The sequence below is a fragment of the Moschus berezovskii genome, chromosome 2, assembly GCF_049115385.1.
Source record: "Moschus berezovskii isolate FMDL1 chromosome 2, NW_MosBer_1.0, whole genome shotgun sequence".
Lineage (NCBI taxonomy): Eukaryota > Metazoa > Chordata > Mammalia > Artiodactyla > Moschidae > Moschus > Moschus berezovskii.
The window spans coordinates 4,232,939-4,254,207 of record NC_142461.1 but is presented as its reverse complement, the minus strand read 5'-3'; the positions used below and the strand labels follow the sequence as shown (position 1 = coordinate 4,254,207).

Below are 21,269 nucleotides of genomic sequence, written 5' to 3'. Positions count from 1 at the left end.
ATGCAAGGGTCATTTCTTTGCCTATAAAATGTGGGGAATAACGTCATCCACATTGTAGAAATGCCAGGATAAAATGAACTAAGCTGTGCAAAGAGCTTCCTACACTTCAGAATGCTAGACACACATTCTCACTGCCTATACTAGTCACTGGACATTATCCCTTCAGATAGATAAGCTCTGTCATAATTTCCATACCTTGTCATGTACAGTTTCATTATTCACTATGTGCTTTATGTGGTATAATATAATTAATTTACCTATTTTGTATTAACAATAATTATCACACTGTTCAATAGGTGCCTAGAATGTGCCAGATGCCCTCCAAAGTATTTTATAGTGTTTATCTCATGCTAATTGACAAACAGGTACTTATTGAACACCTACTGTATGTCAGGCACTGTCTGCTGGGGGTAGAGCCGTGAGCAAAACAGGTGAAATTCACTGCACTCAGGGGTTTGTGACTAATCAGGGGAACCAGATAACCAGCAAACCATCAGCCTATCAGTCAACCACATATCAATCACAGCTAGAGACAGATGCTGTGAACTGAATAAAGCAGCTGAGGGGAGAGAGAGTGGAGGGCTGCTGCTTTATTTAAACCTCATGACAACTCCCTTTTACCTGTGGGGGTCCAGTCAAATAAAGCTTCTGCTCATGGAAAGGTACAGGTCCTCACTGAGCACACTCACACTCCAAGCTTCAGAGGGATCCCCAGGGGACCCGAGAGGGTGGGGACCCCTGCCCAGGATGCACACTGAGCCAGATGAGCCCTTCTGGTTATCAAGCTGCTGATGCTGCATCCACAGCCTCTCGTTAGCTCTTTGGAGGCGGTGCTTGGGTTTTTTTTTTGCTGCACCATACAGCATTCGGGATCTTCCCCCAACCAGGGATTGAACCGGTGCCCCCTGCATTAGAAGCACAGAATGTTAACCACTGGACTGCCAGGGAAGTCCTGGACTCTGTTATTTTGTATTTATTTGTTTTTGGCTGTGCTGGGTCTTTGTTGCTGCACGGGCTTTTCTCTAGTGCAGGCGGGTTTCTCACTGCGGGGCTTCTCTTGTGGAGCACAGGCTCTAGGGCGCCTGGGCTTCAGTAGCTGCGGCTCCCGGGCTCCCGAACACAGGCTCAATGGTTATGTCGCACAGGCTCAGTGGCTCCAGGGCATGTGGGATCCTCTGGGATCAGGGATCAAACCCGTGTCTTGCATTGGCAAGCAGATTCTTTGCCACTGAGTCACAGGGAAGTCCACCAAGTTTTTTTTTTAATTAATTAATTTGGCTGTGCGGGGTCTTAGTTGTAGCAGGGATCTAGTTCCCTGAAAGAAAGTGAAAGTGAAGTCACTCAGTCGTGTCTGACTCTTTGTGACCCCATGGACTGTAGTATGTAGACTGTAGCCAGGCTCCTCCGTCATGGGATTCTCCAGGCAAGAACACTGGAGTGGGTTGCCATTTCCTTCTCCAGGAGATCTTCCTGACCAGGGATTGAACCCGGGTCTCCCGCGTTATGGGCAGATGCTTTCCCGTCTGAGCCACCAGGGAAGCTCCCTGACCAGGGATCAAATACAGGCCCCCTGCATTGGGAGCGGAGAGTCTTAGTTACTGGACAACCAGGGGAGTCTTTGTTTTTTACTTCGTGGCACGCATGTTGGCTGAGAGCTTGCTCTATGCCAGGCAAGCCTGGGAGGGAGCAACAGAGACTCGTCAGAGAATCCCCGCCTGCAGGGACCTTGATGTCTCAAAGGGAGATCACATCTGTGTGTAAACGTGACAACTACAGGCAGACGGTATCAGGCTCAGGGGAGAGGTGTGACAAGCAGCATCCCAGAAGGTGCTGGGCGCACAGGGCCTTACCCTACTCTCATCCCCTCCGTCTCCCTTTCCTCTACCCTCTGCCTCCCCTGCCTCGTGCTGACAGTTTCCTGTGGTTTGTGCTGACCTTGGGCGCACACTGAGGCCAGCTCATCAGACTTGACGGGCCTTGATGATGACAGCAGAGACCCCGGGGGGCAAGCTCATCTCCTCGTTAGCCAGATCCCCCTGAGCTGCGCACACTGCATTCCACAGATCTCGAGGGGGCCCTCTGAGACGGTGCATGCCCATCAGCGCTAACAAGGGAGCCGGCACTTCCCATTCACTCTCTAACTCCATACTCTCAATTTAACAAATCATTAGCGCAGTAATACTGCTTTTCCGGCTTGGGGATGCCAGTGCAGGCTGAGCACCCAGAGAGGAGCAGTTGGGCGCTGGAAAAAATGCAGTTTTTGTGTAAACAAGGACATTTACTAATCATCACAAATAAAACCCAGTCATGTTGAAGAGTAGACAATGACCAAGAGAAAAAGTCTTTCAACTGGAACCACCTCGTCATTCTCCTTTTGTTGACTTTGGCCTCCTTTTCCCCAGAATATCATTATTTTCTTGGATCAGCTTTGAAATTGAGTTATCCCCCCCACCTCTTTTTTTTTTCCCTGAAGTGTAATTCACATCCTGATCTCTGCTCATCCGCACAGAATGTTCCCAGGGCGGCCTCATTTATTCCTCCCAAAGCCAGAGGGAAGCCAGGACAGACCTCAGAAGCTGAGGCCCTCCTCCAGAAGCGCATCCTTGGCTCCAGTTACTCAGGGGAAAAAACCTTCAATAACGTGGATCACCTCAGGGGCCAGACCAAGCCCCACTGAGGATCTTATCAAAGAAATGGAGGCTGGTTTCTGTCATGCAGACCCCACCAGCCTTGCTCTTGGTTCCCCTATTTCTGCCAGAAAAGGCCTGCATATCCCCGACAATGAAGAGATCATTTACTCCTAGTCCATGACCCACACAGCCAGGTGTCTCTAAGGACCAACACCAGGTCAGCCCTGTAGTCTCTTTCTGGGTAGATTCAACATTTCCTATCTATTTTCCCTGTGCTGTTATCTTGCTAAGAGAACTCTCTCTCATAGACAATGCAGTGGTACACACAAGAGCAATTTATCATTAAATCAGAAGTGTAACGGGGTCTGAATGAATAAAACAGCCCATTCATTTCCCTTGAATCCTGAAGCCACTGAGTCTGGGTCCATGGCCAGCAAGAACTCAAAGAATTCCCTTTGAGGGCACATGTGGGAACTTGGATATTTATGTTTGGGGCATGCAGAGAGAGTGGATAAGTGCTCTTGTTCAGCCAGAGCTCAGGCTAGAGTCTCATCAGTTTAGGCCATAATCTGGGCTGCCTGGCTGTCACCCCACCAACCTGTCCTTTTATCCTGGTTCTTGCACCTAGGGGTGACTGATGCCAAGCAAAGGTGCCAGCTTGCACAGCGAACACAGGATCCCAGGATCGGCTCAAGGAGAGCAGGGAAGAGGGTTTCATTTCCCATCACAGCACAGCACAGTGGAATGAATTCTGGAGTCGGACTCTAGAGATCTATCTGTCCCAGCTTTGCCACTAATTCCTAGGAAAGCTGCTCATCCTCTCTGGGCCTCAGTTTCTTCAACTGCAAAATGGGTACAGTGGCCAGGAAGTCTAATCAGGTGACTTTTAGGTCCCTCTCACTTTAGGACTCTTTGTGGCCTTTCTATTGTATCTTATGGGGATGCTATTGTACTTTGCACTATTATCAGAACAAGAACACACCTCCCTTTGTCTTAGAGTTGTCCTGATTGTTTATCTGCTCTTTAGGCTTACCAAGGGCAGAGCCTGTTTCTTATTTATCTTCTACTTCTAGCCCTCAGCCCAGTCCCTAGAGTGCCTGGCACATAGGAAGTTCAGAATGACCACCAGAGATGAATGAATGAATAACAGATGTGTGGTGGACGCTGGCCGGACAGATGAGTGAATATTGCTACAACTGGCCTTTCTCACTCACCTGGCAATGGCGATTGCCCTGAACTCTTTGTACCCTTCCGAGATGGCCTTCTGGATGGCAGTTCGTTCGGCACAGATGCCCAGCGGGTAGCAGGCATTTTCTATGTTGCACCCTGAGAAGAGAGGAGAGTCCAGTTGCGTTACCAGCAGAACCACTTCCTGTTGCATGTGTTGAGTAAGAGGCTTGCCCCATTCCGGAGCTGGGAGGGACCCGCTCCTCAGAACAAGGTAGGGGAAGGAGAAGGCAATTTTACCAGAAGCACTTGTGACTTTACCAGAGGCTTGTGACTCACTGGTGTGGTGGCTTTTCCCAAGGAATTCCCATGCTCATCACTTCCCCAGCGCTGGCGTCTTGAAGCAAAACCTGGGAGCCTCACAGGGCTGATGAACCCACCCTCATTTTCCCAGCGAGGTCAGGGCCAAGGGAGATGCCGAGGCTTAAGAAGGTGAGCAGAGCCCCCGCCTGGGTCTCAGAGACAGAAACCACAGCGTGGGGCATGCTGGTGATGCTGATTCAAAGATCAGGCCTGGGTCAAATTGTTGATGTGGATACCAGCTGTCAGAGTTCAACCAGGGTTCTCTGTGAGTTGATTTGCAAAACAGTTAAGTGTCCAAAGCAACAAACTAAGAAGCAAAATCTCCCAGTCTTTGCAAAGGGTGTCTGAGATTATACAAGCCTTAGGGCCATCGATTCCTGGGCCTCCAGTGAAAGGTGGGCCGCCAAGGTGGCACAGCCCGCAGTAAGGGAGTCCTCCCCGGTGGCCCTCTGTGGAGTGTCCCTGGGGACAAATGGCCACGGGCCCTTCCCAGGAGACAAAACACTGGCATAGCCAGAGTGGCTGACCAGCAGACTCCCCCTTTCTAGGCAGGTGAAGTCATGAACCGATGGCCACAGGAGCTGGACTCTCCCCGGACCATCAGGGTGTGATAGACAGTATGTCACTCTTCACAGCCTGCCCCTCTCCCTGGGTCAGGATATTCATTGTTCCCCAGTATTCATTTTCTCCTTCTTCCTTTAAGTAATACAGGTGATTCCCATTCCAATATGGCTGACCCCATGGCTGCTCAGAGACTACATTTCCCAGCCCCCCTTGCAGCATTTTGCCTGATAGGACGAGGCACAAAGCGAGGTGGGAAACTCCTGGATCACATCTTCTGTAAAGAGACTGCTTGCCTCTTCCTCTCTTCTCTCCTGCAGAGACTGGGGTGGGATGGGACAGCTTTGACCAAGTGCTTTATGCTCATAAGGATGGATCGGCAACAAAACAGAAGGAACTCGGAACCCTGGTCAACTCCTGGAGCAGGGTTGAATTACCTACTTGCCCTGGTTCGTGTGTGCCCAGTTACTTAGTTGTATCCGACTCTTTGCGACCCTGTGGACTGAAACCCGCCAGGCTCCTCTGTCCATGGGGATTCTCCAGGCAAGAATACTGGAGTGGGTTGCTATGCCTTCTTCCAGGGGGATCGTCCGGACCTAGGGATCGAACCCACATCTCTTATGTCTCCTGCATTAGCCGGCGGGTTCTTTATTACTAGTGCCACCTGCGAAGCCCTAACTTGCCCTGGACCAGCTGCCTACTCTGAATCATGGGAGAGAAAAAGAATTCGAGTCTCTGCATTTTGGGATCTCTTGGTTATCGTAACTTAACCTATATCCAACTAAAACAGAAATTGGCCGTAAAAATAAGATGTAGCTTTGACAAAAAGAACAAAACCAAAACTATGTGGCCTTAGCTTAGCAGTTGGGATGGGACTTCCCTTGTAGCTCAGTTGGTAAAGAATCTGCCTGTAATGCAGAAGGCCCAGGTTCGATCCCTGGGTTAGGAAGATCCCCTGGAGAAGGAAATGGCAACCCACTCCAGTATTCTTCTCTGGAGAATCCCATGGACAGAGGAGCACGAGAGTCGGACATGACTTAGCAACTAAACCAATGTGAAAGAACACAAAGATATGGCAAGAAGGAAAGCTGATGGCTCTTGATACTCCTGGCAGATTATTTGATAAAGCCCCAACCTGTAATAAACTGGAAGGCAAACTATGTTACTGACTCAGAGGATTTTTCTACTTGGCAATGTGAGACAGCCCTGTGGCAAAGATCTGATTAAGGCTGTCATTTCCACCTAGCCATTGTTTCGGGTGCTTCAAGGTAGCCACCGTTTAAATGAGGCAGCAGGGTAGGGCTGGGTAGGGAAACCAGTTAGTAAAACAGGGGAGTTGGCAGGCTGAAGAACTATTGCACAGAAAGGATTCTTTGTGTGTGACAGAATTGGGTAGCCAATGAAGTCAAAGGTCTGGCCTATAAAAGCCTGTGACTGTTCAATCCCTAGAGAAATCTGGGGCCCCCCAGACCCTACCATCAGAAGTAAGCTCAGAGAGCTGTGTGCCCTCCAGGAGGGCATTCTCCTGGATACCCACTTTGGCTGTATGGCTGAGGATGATAAATGGTCAAGGAAGAAGCTCCCAGAGGGCAAAGCCAGCAGCCTCAGTGGACAAGGGGGTTACCCCCAGGGCCGAAAAGGGAGGCAAGGTGTCCCCCAGTGCACCCGAGTCTTCACATTTCTTGCCCCACAGACTTGGTAACTGTGTGGACTGGTGGTCCACAGGTGTTCCGTTTGCCTAATGGGAGATTTGATGACGGTTAGTCTTTCCTATGGAGAAGGCGATGGCAACCCACTCCAGTATTCTTGCCTGGAAAGTCCCATGGACAGAGGAGCCTGGTGGGCTGCAGTCCATGGGGTCGCGAAGAGTTGGACTCGACTGAGCGACTTCACTTTCACTTTTCACTTTCCACTTTCACACATTGGAGAAGGAAATGGCAACCCACTCCAGTGTTCTTGCCTGGAGAATCCCAGGGACGGGGGAGCCTGGTGGGCTTCCGTCTATGGGGTCACACAGAGTCGGACACGACTGAAGTGACTTAGCAGCAGCAGCAGTAGTCTTTCCTATGGAGAAGGCGATGGCAACCCACTCCAGTATTCTTGCCTGGAAAGTCCCATGGACGGAGGAGCCTGGTGGGCTGCAGTCCGTGGGGTCGCGAAGAGCTGGACTCGACTGAGCGACTTCACTTTCACTTTTCACTTTCATGCATTGGAGAAGGAAATGGCAACCCACTCCAGTGTTCTTGTCTGGAGAATCCCAGGGATGGAGGAGCCTGGTGAGCTGCTGTCTATGGGGTCGCACAGAGTTGGACATGACTGAAGCGACTTAGCAGCAGCAGCAGTAAACATATCCTTGCCTGCTCACACCTGCCTGTTCCTCCCACCTTTGCTGACCTTGTTCAAGCACCAACTCACCTGAAAACAGCCTCCCTGAAATGCCACAAAGAAAAGGAACCACTCCTTGTGTCTGTCAGGCTGGGACGAGAGTTGGCTCCCTCGTGTTTGACTTTTGCTACTCCCAGAAGCAGAAAAATTGCTCCCCACTTCACTTTGGTCTAGCAACCCTCTCCGCCCTTGCCTTGTCTCTGACTCAGGAACACCCTTCCCATTAGACGTGATTCACATAAATCTTGGGTTTTGCTGAGGTGCTCTTAAAGCAAATTGTCAGACTGCCGGAGGTCCGGACTCTGAAGACAATTGCCTGTGTCTGCTTTTGAAGTTCAGAATGACCTCTTACAGAGAACTCTTCCATTGCTGTGTGTGAAAACATCAACAATCCAGTTAAGAAGACGGAGAGAGTGTTTTAGAAGGGAGCGCACTCATATACCCTACTGTTCAAATAGGATTTTGTAGCAAGAGTCTGTGGGTTCTGTTCCACCTTGTGACCCTTTGCGCTCTGGCTCTGAGAATTTGGGAAAGGGACTGAACCTCCTTGAATGTCTCGTTTTCAGTTTGTGAAATGAAAATGACAGCAGCTTCCTCGCAGGCCTCTAGTGGGAATGAGTTGAGTTCATGCATGTAAAGCAATAAGCACAAGCTCTGGCACAGAGTAAATGCCCAGCAGCGGGAGCTGCTATTCCTAACCGCACGAACATCAAGGCTTTGCTGGTGGTGGGACTGAGTTTCTGCTGCCTCTGCTCAAGGTGTGACATGATTACAAAAAGTCCCTTGTCACCTGGTGCCAACCTGCCTACCTCCTGGACTTCATCTGCTTTTGAGTTCCAGTTTTTCCCCAAGTATACGCCTGCCACAGGGCCTTTGCACTGGCTGTCCTCACTGCCTGGGACTCTTCCCTGCTCTAAGCACATGGCCCACTCTACCTAGGTCTCTGTTTAAATGTCACCTCCTCAGAGAAGCCTTCCCTGATTACTCTATCTAAAACTGCTTCCTCCCTCTACCACCTCCAGCTCTCTCAATCCATTTCTCCTGCTTTAACACTTAACACTTTCCTGGAATGTCTCTATTATCTAATTTTCCCATTACCCCCCAAGTATAAATTCTTGAGGGCAGGGACTTGGTCTGTACAGTGCATTACAGTATGCTCAGGGCCTGCAACAGTCACTGGGCCCAGAGCCTAAAACAGTGACGCTCGGTTACTTATTATCAAACGACTGGATTTTTGCACTTTGATGCTAAGTCTCTGAGGTGCAAAGGAATAAGTGTATTTGAGGCACAGATTCAGACACGACTGATGTGACTTAGCAGCAGCAGCAGCAAGTTCAAGTGTAATTTCCCAGTCTTGCTTTAAAACACAGAAAGAGGAGGAAGGGAGGAAGGAAATCCTTGGCCGTGAACTGTAATCCTGAACGGCCAGACAATTTTGCTTCCCTGAGCCCAAAGAACAAGAATATCATCTATCCAGGCAAACCAACTCCATTCCTGGTGTTCGCCTCACTGACTCAAACATACAGGAGAGACAGCCTGGGATGGTGCCAAGTTAGGGGTCCATAATTAGAAAAGATTGTACCAAAAATAATACTATGAAGATAGTGCTGCTGCTGCTAAGTCACTTCAGTCGTGTCCGACTCTGCGTGACCCCACAGACGGAAGCCCACCAGGCTCCCCCGTCCCTGGGATTCTCTAGGCAAGAACACTGGAGTGGGTTGCCATTTCCTTCTCCAATGTGTGAAAGTGAAAAGTGAAAGTGAAGTCGCTCAGTCGTGTCCGACCCTTAGCGACCCCACGGACTGCAGCCTACCAGGCTCCTCCATCCATGGGATTTTCTAGGCAAGAGTACTGGAGTGGCTTGCCATTGCCTTCTCCGGAAGATAGTGCTATTACTACTAATTGCTTTCTTTTAAGCTTTTCTTTTATTGCTTTCCTTTGGGCTTCCCTCGTGGCTCAGCTGGTGAAGAATCCGCCTGCAATGTGGGGGACCTAGGTTCGATCCCTGGGTTGGGAAGATTCCCTGGAGAAGGGAAAGGCTACCCACTCCAGTATTCTGGCCTGGAGAAAGCCATGGACTGTTCCATGGGGTCGCAAAGAGTCGGACATGCCTGAGCGACTTTCACTTTCACTTTATCTGCCAGGCTCTCCATGGAATTTTTAGCAGTTCTGTAGGGCAAATGCTATCATAACCCCATTTTACAGAAGGCAAAAGCTGAGGCTGGGGCAGGAAGCCGACTCACGCTCCGGCCTAACAGAGAGTGTTCTTCCCTTGTGGCGTCTCAGTGAGGCTGTGTTCTGAGGTGTTTGGTACTTAAGGCAGAGCTGGGGTTGGATATCATCAAGACAACAGCAGGGAGGGGAATTCACAAGGAGGTGACTGGGACCAGTCCCCCAGAGAAGCGAGCACTGTCCCCCCGTCTGCATCCGCTCTGCCTTCTGAGCGATCTTCAGATTAGAGCAGGGATTCCCACATTCAAGCAAGTGGGCATCTCCTGGAGGGCTTCTTAAAAGATTTCTGAGGGACTTCCCTGGTGGTCTGGCAGCTAAGACTCTGCGCTTCCAATGCAGGGACCCGGGTTCAATCCCTGGTCAGGGAAAGAGATCCCACATGTCGGGAGGAAGAGCAAAGATTCCACGAGCTGTAAGTAAGACCCTGCAGAGCCAAACAAATAAACATTTTTTTTTTTTAATTAAAAAAGCAACAAGATTTCTGAGTCCTACCCCTTGAGTTTCTGCTTTAGCAGTTCTGGATCAGAGTCCACGAACTGACACTTCTAAGAAATTCCCAGGAGGTGTCAGAGGCTGTGGGTCTGGGACCACGCGTGAGAACCACTGCACTAGACAAATGTCACGGCCATGTGTTTGAACAGTCCCCTCTCTCCGTGTTCCCGCCTCCCCGCCCGCTGCAAATGCAACGCGGCAGTTTCACTAATGAATTCTATCCTAACTCAGCCAGAGAGCGGAGGGGTGCTCGCGATGCCCGTCTTTGTGATAAGCTGCTTTTGAGCGACAGTGGAGAGGACCAGTGGATGAAGCTGGGATGGGACCGGGTGTGGCGGGTGGGCAGGGCTATCTGGAGAGAAAACTGGTTAGGAACAGGGCTGTATATAGCATAAAGAGTGGTCCTGAGGCAGAAAGGGAGCCCCGGGAGGGAATCTGGAGGGCAGGGACTGGATGGGGGAAGACAGATGAAGGACCGGCTTTAAAGGTTAAGTCAAGACAAGCTGCATTCAGTTTTAACCAGAATGTCCTTAAGTTTTTGCTTTTTTAAAATATGGTTTTTCCCTCCCAAATTAATTACAGCTGATCCAGTAAAGTGACTCCATGACCTCCCCCGCTCCATCCACAGTAATGAAACATACAGAGTGCTGCAGTCGCTGTGAGAGAGGAGGAAAGGGAGAGGCAGACCATCCTTCCAAGAGCATGAGCTGAAGAAGAGGGCGCCCCCATGCGTTGGGTGGTGCCCGCAGGGTGGTCCTCCGTGAGTCTCCCCCACCCCCTCCCACCTGGCCGGCCACAAACGCCGGCTGAGCACCAACTCGTGGGCGGCCCTGGCTGAGTCCATCCCTCAGCCCCTTGTGTCCATTCCTAACTCTTCTCCGGGTCCTCGATGCCCCAGTCCCCCAGCAGCTCTCCCTTCCCCACGAGCACCTCCTCCTCTCCTCTCCCTGCAGCAACGACAGAAGGTAATTGTTGGGGTTATTAATTACCATCCTGGTGGCCCAGCTGCAAGGGGCACAAGGCCCTGGCCGGGGTCAGGGGTACCAGAGGAAATAAAATCATTATGACGAGATCCTGACAGCAAGGCTATCATCTTTTGAGTTGGCTTTTGGGTTGGCCAAGACACCAGCTGCCCCTGAGGGTGGTAACTCCATGGAGGGCTAGTCTTTTGTGAGGCTGGAGAAAGTCACAGACCTGGGCCGACTCATCCCGCTCTGAACTATGAACTCACAGCGTCTGAGTTCAGCTGTGCCTTGTCTTCTCAGGTCAGTCGCTCAGTCGTGTCCGACTCTTTGCGACTCCATGGACCGCAGCGCGCCAGGCCTCCCTGTCCATCCCCAACTCCCAGAGCTTCCTCAAATTCATGTCCATCGAGTCGGTGATGCCATCCAACCATCTCATCCTCTGTCGTCCCCTTCTCCACCTGCCCTCAATCTTTCCCAGCATCAGGGTCTTTTCAAGAGTCAGCTCTCCGCATCAGGTGGTCACAGTATTGGAGCTTCAGCTTCAGCGTCTGTCTCCTGATCATCTCTGATTCACCCCCGGATGCCCTACCAGGTTTCCTCTGGTTGTTCAAGGTCCCCTCCTCTCCCAGCCCGGCCTTCCTGCCACCTGCTCTTCCTGTCCTTCTAAGTAAGGAGACCCAGGGGTTCTGGTGAGTGCCCTCCGTCAGTCCCCTCTGCTCAGCACGATTCTCTCTGCCTGCTTCTGCTCATCCATGCTGCAGTGAGGGGCAGCAGAAAGAGCAGGGGATTTGGAAACAGATGAAACTGATTCCCAGTTATCCCGTTTGTAAACGTGTGTTTGGCTCTTGGCTCGGTCTGCTTGTTACCTCCACACTCCTTCTTGTAACAGGTCACCCTCTCTTCACTGAGGAGGAATGTGTGTATGAATCAGCTGGCCCCATCATACTGTCCCATCGTGACAACACTGATTGGCCCAGGGATGCTCATGTGACTGGAGAGGGGCCAATCAGAGCCCTTCCCTGGAATTTTTCCATCTTGAGCTAGTGGGAAAGAATTCTTTCCTCTCTGCTTTTAAGGTTGGAAGAATGTACACGGGGGATGCCTGTGCTCATGTTCCCTGATGCCTGGAGAAAGCCCACCTTTAGATAAGAGAAAGGAACCAGCACCCAGGATAAAGAAGAGCATACTAGCATTTGAGCTCCTGGGTCCAGCTGTCCCTGAGGTCTACTTTCGCCCATTATGGTTCTGGTTGGTTTCTGGCATTTGCAACATGAAGTTCTCTAATGCATGTGACACTCAATGTCTCCTCTCCTGTGGTGGCGATGAAATTAAAAAAGATCTTTCATGGAAGTGTTTGTGTGTGAGTGTGTGTGTGTGCTCAGTCACTCAGTCGTGTCCAGCTCTTTGTGACCTCGTGGACTATAGCCCACCAGGCTCCTCTGTCCATGGGATTTTCCAGGCAAGAATACTGGAGTGGGTTGCCATTTCCTCCTCTAGGGATCTTCCTGACCCAGGGATCGAACCCACCTCTCCTACATCTCCTGCACTGGCAGGCAGATTCTTCACCCCTAAGCCACCTGGGAAGCCCCATAGAAGTGCCTAGCGAAGGCTTAATCCATTGTAGTTATTAATATGACTGTTGGTCCCTGCCCACGATGTCCCCAGCACCATCCATCTCTGTCTCATCCTTCCCTCGGTCTCCCTGGCTGGAAACCCTAGAATGATATTCTTTCCTCTTATTCTTTTATATGACCCGCCCTAGGTCCAATCCCTGTGTCCCGTAAACCCTCCCAGATAATTCCTTCCTCTTCACCCCACTTGCCGGTGACCTAGGCCAAACCACTCTTTCACACATTCAGCGAACCTGAACTCTAGGCCAGGCACCATGCAGTCAGCGAGCAGGACGTGCATCACCCCCTTGACACTCTCCTCTGCCCCGGGCCTCCTTGAGTACCTGTCAGACGCACTGTCCTCAAACTCCACTTTCATGTTACTTTTCTTGGCTCCCTACTTTCTACCTCATCAAATCTCAGTGTCTCCACTTGGCCTTCAAAAGTCCTCCACAATCTGCCTCTGAACCATCACCATCATGCCATTAATGGTACTAGTAGTAGAAGCAGTCACTAGTGGTGACAGTCCTATCATGGCCCAGAAACTGTGCTAAGCACTTTCCCTCCTTTAAAGGCATTGCTCATGGAAAGCTTCACACCCAGCGGTGAAATTCGACGTCTTTCCTGACTGAGGCAGCAGGGGTACCACCCATCACGGAGGACCTCCAGACCAGGAGCACCAGCTTTGCTCACAGTCGTCCTGGAAGGTGGGCACTGTGACCCTCCGTTTACAGATGTGTAAGCTGAGACTCAGGAGGGTTAGCCCAAGGTCACACACAGCCAAGAAACAGCAGTGCCAGGATGCAAACCCAGGAGACTCTCACTCCTCCAGAGCCTGTACCCCATCCCATAACGCCTCCACAAATGCCCACCGTACGACCCTCTTCCTGGTGACGTCAGGTCCTCCCCTGCTATTTACACAGGTCCCGCCTCGGCTCACTTCATCAGTTCTCTGCCACAGTCAATGGCTGAGGCTCCCACTTGGAACCATGGCCTGTTCAAGAGGAGCGGACACCTCTGTGGGGGCAGGGACTGTCGTTTCTGCTCCCAGCGGCATCTCCAGCACCTGATACATTACCTAGCACATAATTGGTGCTTGGCAAACATGCGTGGAATGAATAGATCAAGGCAAGGATGGGGAGGGCCCCTCTCTGTACACCATCCGGGGGGATATGGAGGTGCTGGAGGAATCAATAGCGGATTGCATGTTCAAGGCCCTGAGCCTGTGGGTTGCAGTGTTGTTTGAGGAAGCGGTTAATGTTTAATGCGCATCTGATCTACTGGGCCAGGCCTGAATTTCCACATGATACTCAGAGATTTTTGTATCCCCCACAGGAAAGCAAACTTGGGAGTCAGGGAAACTCTAAGTTCCAGTCTCAAAAGACAAGTGATGAGATGAACTTCAAGGACAGTCCAGAAGGGCCACCACAGAGCGGGAGGCGTGGGTCTCCAGCCAGACTCCCAGCTGAACAGTGGTGGAGGCGAGGGGCTCACATTTGACCTGGGGATGCTTGGGGTGGGTGTGGGCTACCAATGAGATTACACATGTGAGCCTCTGGTCCTTCAAATGGCTGCTGCCACGTGGAAGGGGGATTCTGGGCGGCAGGACTGGGCATTCGCATCTATCCGTCTGGACCAGTTCTCATCTGTGGGGCAGCGGTGGGAATGCGGGGGGGAGGGGCAATTGGTGTTTCTGCTTATCTGCCACCTCCACGCCCTGTTCCCAACTGTCATTAAAGGGGATGTCCCTAAGCTTAGCAAAAACAAGTCTGAATTATTGTTCAAGTGAGCTTTCTGGTGAAGCCAGCAAACCAAAGAAAAGTCGCTTAGGAACAGATTAGTGCCGGCTCAGATTCCTGTCTCTCTCCCGAGGCAGGCACTCGATACTGGCCACCCGAACCCCACCTGGCTCCTTTTCTGCAAGGCCCACGCTCGACTAAGGAGTCAGCCCTGGATTCCTCGGTCTCACGCCCAGCCAGCCCCTGGGTGACAGGAAGAAAGCAGGGTTTGGGGCACCCTTAGCCCTGGGCACTGAAACCCGTGAGACCTCGAGCAAGCCATGCCACCTCTCTGGACCTCAGGTTCTTCACTACAAAAAATGGGCATAACTCCTAGGTTGACGGGTGGGTGGCAGGTGGTGAGGACTTGCTGATGTAGCTTTGAAGTCTTTGCGGGGTGCCAGACACAGAGGCGGGGCTCAGGAAGTGTTAACCCTCTCCCTCCCGGCTCCAGCGGGAGCTGCCCGAGGCTCTGCATTTGTGGCCTCCCCTTCCCCCCTTCCTTCCCCATCTCGCCTCCGCTTCCCGGGCCCCCCAGTAATGGGAAGCTATGGGGCTTGAGCAGTATATTCATCCCGGCCGTCTGGAACAGTGGGCAGGGCCGGGGGGTGTGGCGGCCTTGCCCAGCGGAGAGGGGAGACGGAGCACTCTCGTCGCCAGTCCGCGTCCTCCTCTGACCTCCCGCCCAGGCTGCCGCGGAGGGGCGCCGCCCTTACCCGAGAAGATCCTGCCGTCCCCGGTGAGGAGAGCGGCCCCCACGGGGAAGCGGCTGTAAGGGCAGTAGGCGGACTTCTTGGCCTCTTGGCAGGACAGCAGCAACTGCTGGACGTGCTGGGGCTCCAGGGCGAGGCTGGGACGCTCCTGGGCCATGTCGATCCCCCCGGGCCGGCGGAGAAGCGGAAAGGGAGCTGGCAGCCGGTGTGGGCCGGGCCCCACCGCGACGGCAGCTCCTCCCCGCGGGGTGTGTCCTTGCTGGAGGCGGCCAGGTGCGCGCCCCCGGCGGTGCTGGGAGGGGCGGCTGAGGGAGAGGCCTGGGGACAGAGGGTGCGTGCGTGTGCTCGTCCCAGAGCCGATGCCCAGAGTCCGCCGGTGCTTTATACGCTTCCTTGGGGACCACTCCCACTGCTGGCACGCACTGATGGGTCAGAGGGTCAGGGAATGGGCGCCACTCTGTAGGACGTGACTGTGGACACACTGGCTTCAGGGAACAGGCTGTGGAGTGGCCAGTTTGTGGTCTGGGGAACCCAGGCTCCAAGTGTTGACTGCCCTGTGTGTTGAATGACTCCTTCAATGAGGGGTGTGGTGAGACTGAAGGGGCAGGGCTGGGGCAGCCCCACCGGCTTCCTGAGTCAGGGGTGTGAAGCACAGCCATCAGACCAAGTCGCAGCAGCAGCATCCTCCCAACTCCTCTCTGTCTCAACCCAGAAAGTAAAACGATCTCAGCTGGAGAGAGTCTCTGAGACCATCTACTTAGGATGCCTCACTTTTGTTGTTGTTGGCAAAAGAGACATTGGGCTGCTGGTAAAAGAAGTGACTTTGCATCCTGGCTCCACCACTTCCCATTTGTACAACCATTGGCAGTGACTTGACCTCTCTGAATCAGTTTCCTCATCTGTACGTGTCAGACTTTATTTTTTGGGGCTCCAAAATCACTGCAGATGCTGATTGCAGCCATGAAATTAAAAGACGCTTACTCCTTGGAAGGAAAGTTATGACCAGCCTAGATAGAATATTAAAAAGCAGAGACATTGCTTTGCCAACCAAGGTCCGTCTAGTCAAGGCTATGGTTTTTCCTGTGGTCATGTATGGATGTGAGAGTTGGACTGTGAAGAAAGCTGATCGCCGAAGAATTGATGCTTTTGAACTGTGGTGCTGGAGAAGACTCTTGAGAGTCCCTTGGACTGCAAGGAGATCCAACCAGTCCATTCTGGAGGAGATCAATCCTGGGTGTTCATTGGAAGGACTTATGCTGAAGCTGAAACTCCAATACTTTGGCCACCTCATGCGACGAGTTGACTCACTGGAAAAGACTCTAATGCTGGGAGTGACTGGGGGTGGGAGGAGACGGGGACGACAGAGAATGAGGTGGCTGGATGGCATCACCGACTCGATGGACATGAGTTTGAGTGAACTCCGGGAGTTGGTGATGGACAGGGAGGCCTTTCGTGTTGTGGTTGATGGGGTCGCTAAGAGTCGGACACGACTGAGTGACTGAACTGAACTGAACTGAACGGTGAGGATAGTGACCTTCTCTTTCCTCCATTCTGGGATTATAGAAGAGCTCACACTGTGGAGTTGGGTTGAATTCCAGTTCTGCCATTTATTAGCTGTATGACCTTGAGAAGTTAACACCGCCTCTCTAAGTCTCAGTTTTCTCTTCTGTAAAGTGGGTGCACTAACAGAATCTTGTAGAGTCATAATGAGGATTGAATGAGATATAATGTGTTACGGTGAGCATGGTTGGATGATCCCATGAGGTCATGAAGTGAACACCCATGCAAACCGGGTTTCTATCCTTAAGTGATTTGATCACGATGACACAGGAGGGGCAGAGTGCAGTTGGGACATCCAGAGGCATCCATGTGTCCCCAGACCCCCAGCAAACAGGAGTGAATCTGCATCTTCTCTCAGCTTAGAGGGTGGTGTTGGGAAAAGGAAACGGAAAGGGGAAGGGGAGGGGAGAGGAGGGGGGAAATGAGGCAGCATCTTCACTCTCTGCCTGCTGACATCTCTGTGTCCTGGGCCTGGGGCGCTCAGCCTCATGAAAACACAGGACCCCCAGCCACAGAGATTCCTCTTCCCCTCCCCTCCTTCCCCTTCTTCTCACCCCCAACCCCCTTTCCACACATCCACCTTTGCATCTAGAGTGGTTTCTAGATCTGAGGCAGGGCTGGCCCAGGGAAAACAGCGGGTGGGCTCCTCGGCCTCCTCTATCCCTGTGCAGCCCAGGAGCCCCCAAGGCCCTTCCCTCAAGGCTCGAGGGAAGAAAGCAAAGGCTGTTCTGAGACCATGTGCACCCACTTGACACGGGAATGATTCTAAAGCTTTTGGTGGCCAAGTAGAATCCCAATTGGGAAAAAGAGTTATGTGTCCTGCTGGCCTGCCAGAGACCTCACTGAGCAGTCCTGTTCCTGTCCCCTGCCCTGTCTTAACTCACCGCAGCTCACCCCAGCTCAGCTTTTTGGCCCTACCTAGTCCAGGGGCTGGACTCTTAGGCTCCATAGTTCCAAGAGAACATGGATGACCTCCAGGCTACTTATGGCCCTTGGAGCCTTCAAAGCTCATTACCTACCCATGGTCATAAACAGGGATAGTGACCATTGCATACCCAGCTATGTGGAGCTTGAGAGTCAGCAGTGGTTCTAGAATTCCTTATAGAAGGGGCTTGGGATGATCAACTAGATAGAAGGGGAGAGTAGGACTGGCAATTTGCTTAGAGTTAAGTTCAAGATCAACAATATTTATTTTTGACTGTGCCACATGGGTTGCAGGATCTTTGCTCCCCAACCAGAAATCGAACCCAGGGTGCTGGCAGTGAAAATGCTGAGTCCTAACCACTGTACTTGGAAGAAAAGCTATGAAAAACCTAGCCAGTATATTAAAAAGTAAAGATATTACTTTGCCAACAAAGGTCCATCCAGTCAAAGCTATGGTTTTTCCAGTAGTCATGTATGGATGTGAGAGTTGAACCACAAAGAAAGCTGAGTGCCGAAGAATGATGCTTTTGAACTGTGGTGTTGGAGAAGACTCTTGAGAGTCCCTTGGACTGCAAGGAGATCCAACCAGTCCATCCTAAAAGAGATCCGTCCTGAATATGCATTGGTAGGACTGATGTTGAGGCTGAAACTCTAATTCTTTGGCCACCTGATGTGAAGAGCCGAATCATTTGAAAAGACCCTGAAGCTGGGAAAGATTGAAGGTGGGAGGAGAAGGGGACGACAGAGGAGGAGATGGTTGGATGGCATCTCCGACTCAATGGACACGAGTTTGGGTGGACTCCGGGAGTTGGTGATGGACAGGGAGGCCTGGCGTGCTTCTGACCATGGGGTCGCAGAGAGTCGGACACGACTGAGCGACTGAACAACAGCAAAGCTGTACCGGAGTAGGCTGGACTCCTAATCCCAAACGACTGGCATTCTTGTTTCAAATTGTGTTTATTTATCTTTGTTGCTGTGAGCAAGCTCTCTCTAGTTCTGCATAGCAGGGGCTACTCCTCTAGTTGTGGTGCGAGGGCTTCTCAGTGTGGTGGCTTCTCTTGTTGCAGGTCACGGGCTCTAGAGCGCAGGCTCAGTAGTTGCGATGCAGGGGCTCAGTTGCTCTGCGGCAGGTGGAATCTTCCTGGACTAGGAATCGAACCCATGTCCCCTGCATTGACATAGGTATATTCTTAAATCACTGGACCATTTTAAGGAAGTCCTAAAATGACCGGTCTTCTTATAAGAAGCTGATCATGTGAAGATTAGAGACACATGGAGAATATTACGTATAGATAGAGACAGAGATTGGAGTAATGCTCCTACAAGCCAGGGATTGCTGGCCATCACCAGAAGGTGGGAGAGAGGCATAGGACAGATTCTTCCTCTTAGCTCTCAAAGGAACCAACACTGCTGACACCTTGAGTTTGGACTTCTAGCCTCCAGAAGTGTGAAGGGATGCATTTCCATTGTTTTAAGCCGCTCAGTTTCTGGTACTTTTGTTATGGTGGCCCTAGGAAACTAATAAGTGGGTATAACAAACGCTGCCAATGCTTCCCCTATACCCTTATCCACCGCAGAGGTTACCTCCAGCTTTAGTGGATAGATCCTGGCTTCCAAACTTAAGCATACCCTGGGCTCAGCCTATACTTAATACCTTAAGAAATGTTAGGGAGTTAACACCCTTAGAGGGATTAGGATCCATAATTTATCAAGGATCCCTAAAATCAGTAAGAGAAAGATGAATGTTTCAGGATAGTAAGATAGTATGCAGAAGACTTGAAAAATTTTACAGAAGAAATAGGAGTGAAAAGAAGTCTATAAGTTTCTAAGATTTCAGTTCAGTTCAGTTCAGTCACTCAGTCGTGTCCGACTCTTTGCGACCCCATGGACTGCAGCACACTAGGCTTCCCTGTCCTTCAGCAACTCCTGGAGCTTGCAAACTCATGTCCATCGAGTCGGTGATGCCATCCAACCATCTCATCCTTTGTCATCCCCTTCTCCTCCTGCCTTCAATCTTTCCCAGCATCAGGGTCTTTTCTCATGAGTTGGCTCTTCTCATCAGTTGGCCAAAGTATTGGAACTTCAGCTTCATCATTGTACAAATTAATTGGGGGCTTCCCTTGTGGTCCAGAGGTTAAGGATCTGCCTGCCAATGCAGGAGGTGCAGTTTGATCCCTGGTCCGGGAAGATTCCACACGTGGCAGGGCAACAAAGCCAGCACATTGTAGCTACTGAGCCTGCACGCCTAGAGCCTGTGCTCCACAAGAGAAGCCACTGCAGTGGGAAGCCCCTGCACCGCGACAGAGGAGGCCCCCGCTCACCGCGATTAGAGAAAGCCTGTGAGCAGCAGAGAAGACCCAGCACAGCCAAAGAAAGTGGAGTTGCTCAGTCGTGTCCGACTCTTTGCGACCCCATGGACTGTAGCCCACCAGGCTCCTTCATCCATGGAATTTTCCAGGCATGAATACTGAAGTGGGTTGCCATTTCCTTCTCCAGGGGATCTTCCCGATGTAGGGATTGGATTAGGGTCTCCCGCATTGCGGGCAGACGCTTTACCATCTGAGCTACCAGGGAAGCCTGGCACAGCCAAAAGCCTTCTGATAGTCTTGTCTATGAAGTTAATTGAACAAAACTCCTTAATTTTTTAAAAAAGATTCATTTATTTCATTTTTTTAACACAGCCAAAAATGATTAAACAAATCTTTTTTAAGAAATTAAGGAGTTTTGTTCAATTAATTTCATATACAAGGCTATCATAAGGTTAAAAAACTGGGAAAGAAAAAAAAGAAAAAAGGTGGGAAAAAACTATCTTTTTCATGACTGCTACTAAGTTGTGAAGTTGCTTCAGTCCTGTCCTACTCTGCAACCTCATAGATGGCAGCCCACCAGGCTCCCCCGTCCCTGGGATTCTCCAGGCAAGAACACTGGAGTGGGTTGCCATTTCCTTCTCCAATGAGTGAAAGTGAAGTCACTCAGTCGTGTCCGACTCTTCATGACCCTATGGACTGCAGCCTACCAGGCTCCTCCGCCCATGGGATTTTCCAGGCAAGAGTACTGGAGTGGGGTGCCAGTGCCTTTCCATGGTTAGATGGTAACAAATGAATAACACAGTGACTGTGTAACAAAATCATGGCAAATTAACAAGAAAAAGACGGGAAATTCTGTGGAAAGATGGACAAAGATTATGACTAGGCAATTTACAGAAAGGGAAATGCACATGGCCAGGAAGTGTTTGCTCAACCTTCTTAGAGTCACAAAAATGAAATTGACATAACGAGATGTTACTTTACATCCATCAAAATGGCATAAATAAAAAGTAAAGTAGTAGAAGGAGAAGCATTGGTAAAGACGAGGTAAGACTGGAGCTCTCTGGTACTGCTGCTGGAATTTCAAACTACTGATACTTCTGGAGAGCAATCTAGCAGGACTTAATGAAATTATGTGTGAGTTTAACCTTGAGATTCATTGGTCTCACCCCTAGGTAAACTGAGACAGTCTCACAGGTACCTGTAAAGGAATATGTATTAGGATATTTTCGGAAAAGCTACAAAGTTACTTTTCACTTCCAAGTCTTTCGTTCATCTAGAATTAAAATTGTTATTAGTTCTGTTGTGAGGTTCAGTTCAGTTCAGTTCAGCTCAGTCGCTCAGTCGTGTCCGACTCTTAGCGACCCCATGAACCACAGCACGCCAGGCCTCCCTGTCCATCACCAACTCCCGGAGTTCACTCAAACTCATGTCCATCGAGTCGGTGATGCCATCCAGCCACCTCATTCTCTGTCTTCCCCATCTCCTCCTACCCCCAATTGCTCCCAGCATCAACTCCAATACTTTGGCCACCTCATGCGATGAGTTGACTCACTGGAAAAGACTCTGTTGTGAGATAGAGC

At 51.0% G+C, this 21,269-nt stretch overlaps 1 protein-coding gene and 1 non-coding gene across 8 annotated transcripts in view; one reads left to right on the top strand and one right to left on the bottom strand.

Moving 5' to 3' along the window:
• The window catches only part of CDA (cytidine deaminase), a 37,039-nt gene extending 21,773 nt beyond the window's left edge, over positions 1–15,266 (bottom strand). The window contains exons 1-3 of one of the 7 annotated variants that reach the window (XM_088843247.1): positions 14,900–15,251; positions 3,845–3,956; positions 44–905 (exon numbers count right to left, since the gene is read on the bottom strand). In XM_088843247.1, the coding sequence (XP_088699373.1) occupies positions 686–905; positions 3,845–3,956; positions 14,900–15,053 (486 nt within the window). In that variant the 5' untranslated portion in view covers positions 15,054–15,251 and the 3' untranslated portion in view covers positions 44–685. Of the gene's footprint in view, positions 1–43; positions 906–3,844; positions 3,957–14,899 lie in introns of those variants that run through there. The other 6 variants (XR_016039007.1, XM_088843237.1, XM_088843262.1 and 3 more) reach the window with 6 other exon arrangements.
• On the top strand, positions 5,599–5,671 carry TRNAY-GUA (transfer RNA tyrosine (anticodon GUA)). The gene has a single exon. It is a non-coding gene; the product is annotated as a tRNA-Tyr (tRNA).
• Positions 15,267–21,269: the final 6,003 nt, after the last annotated feature.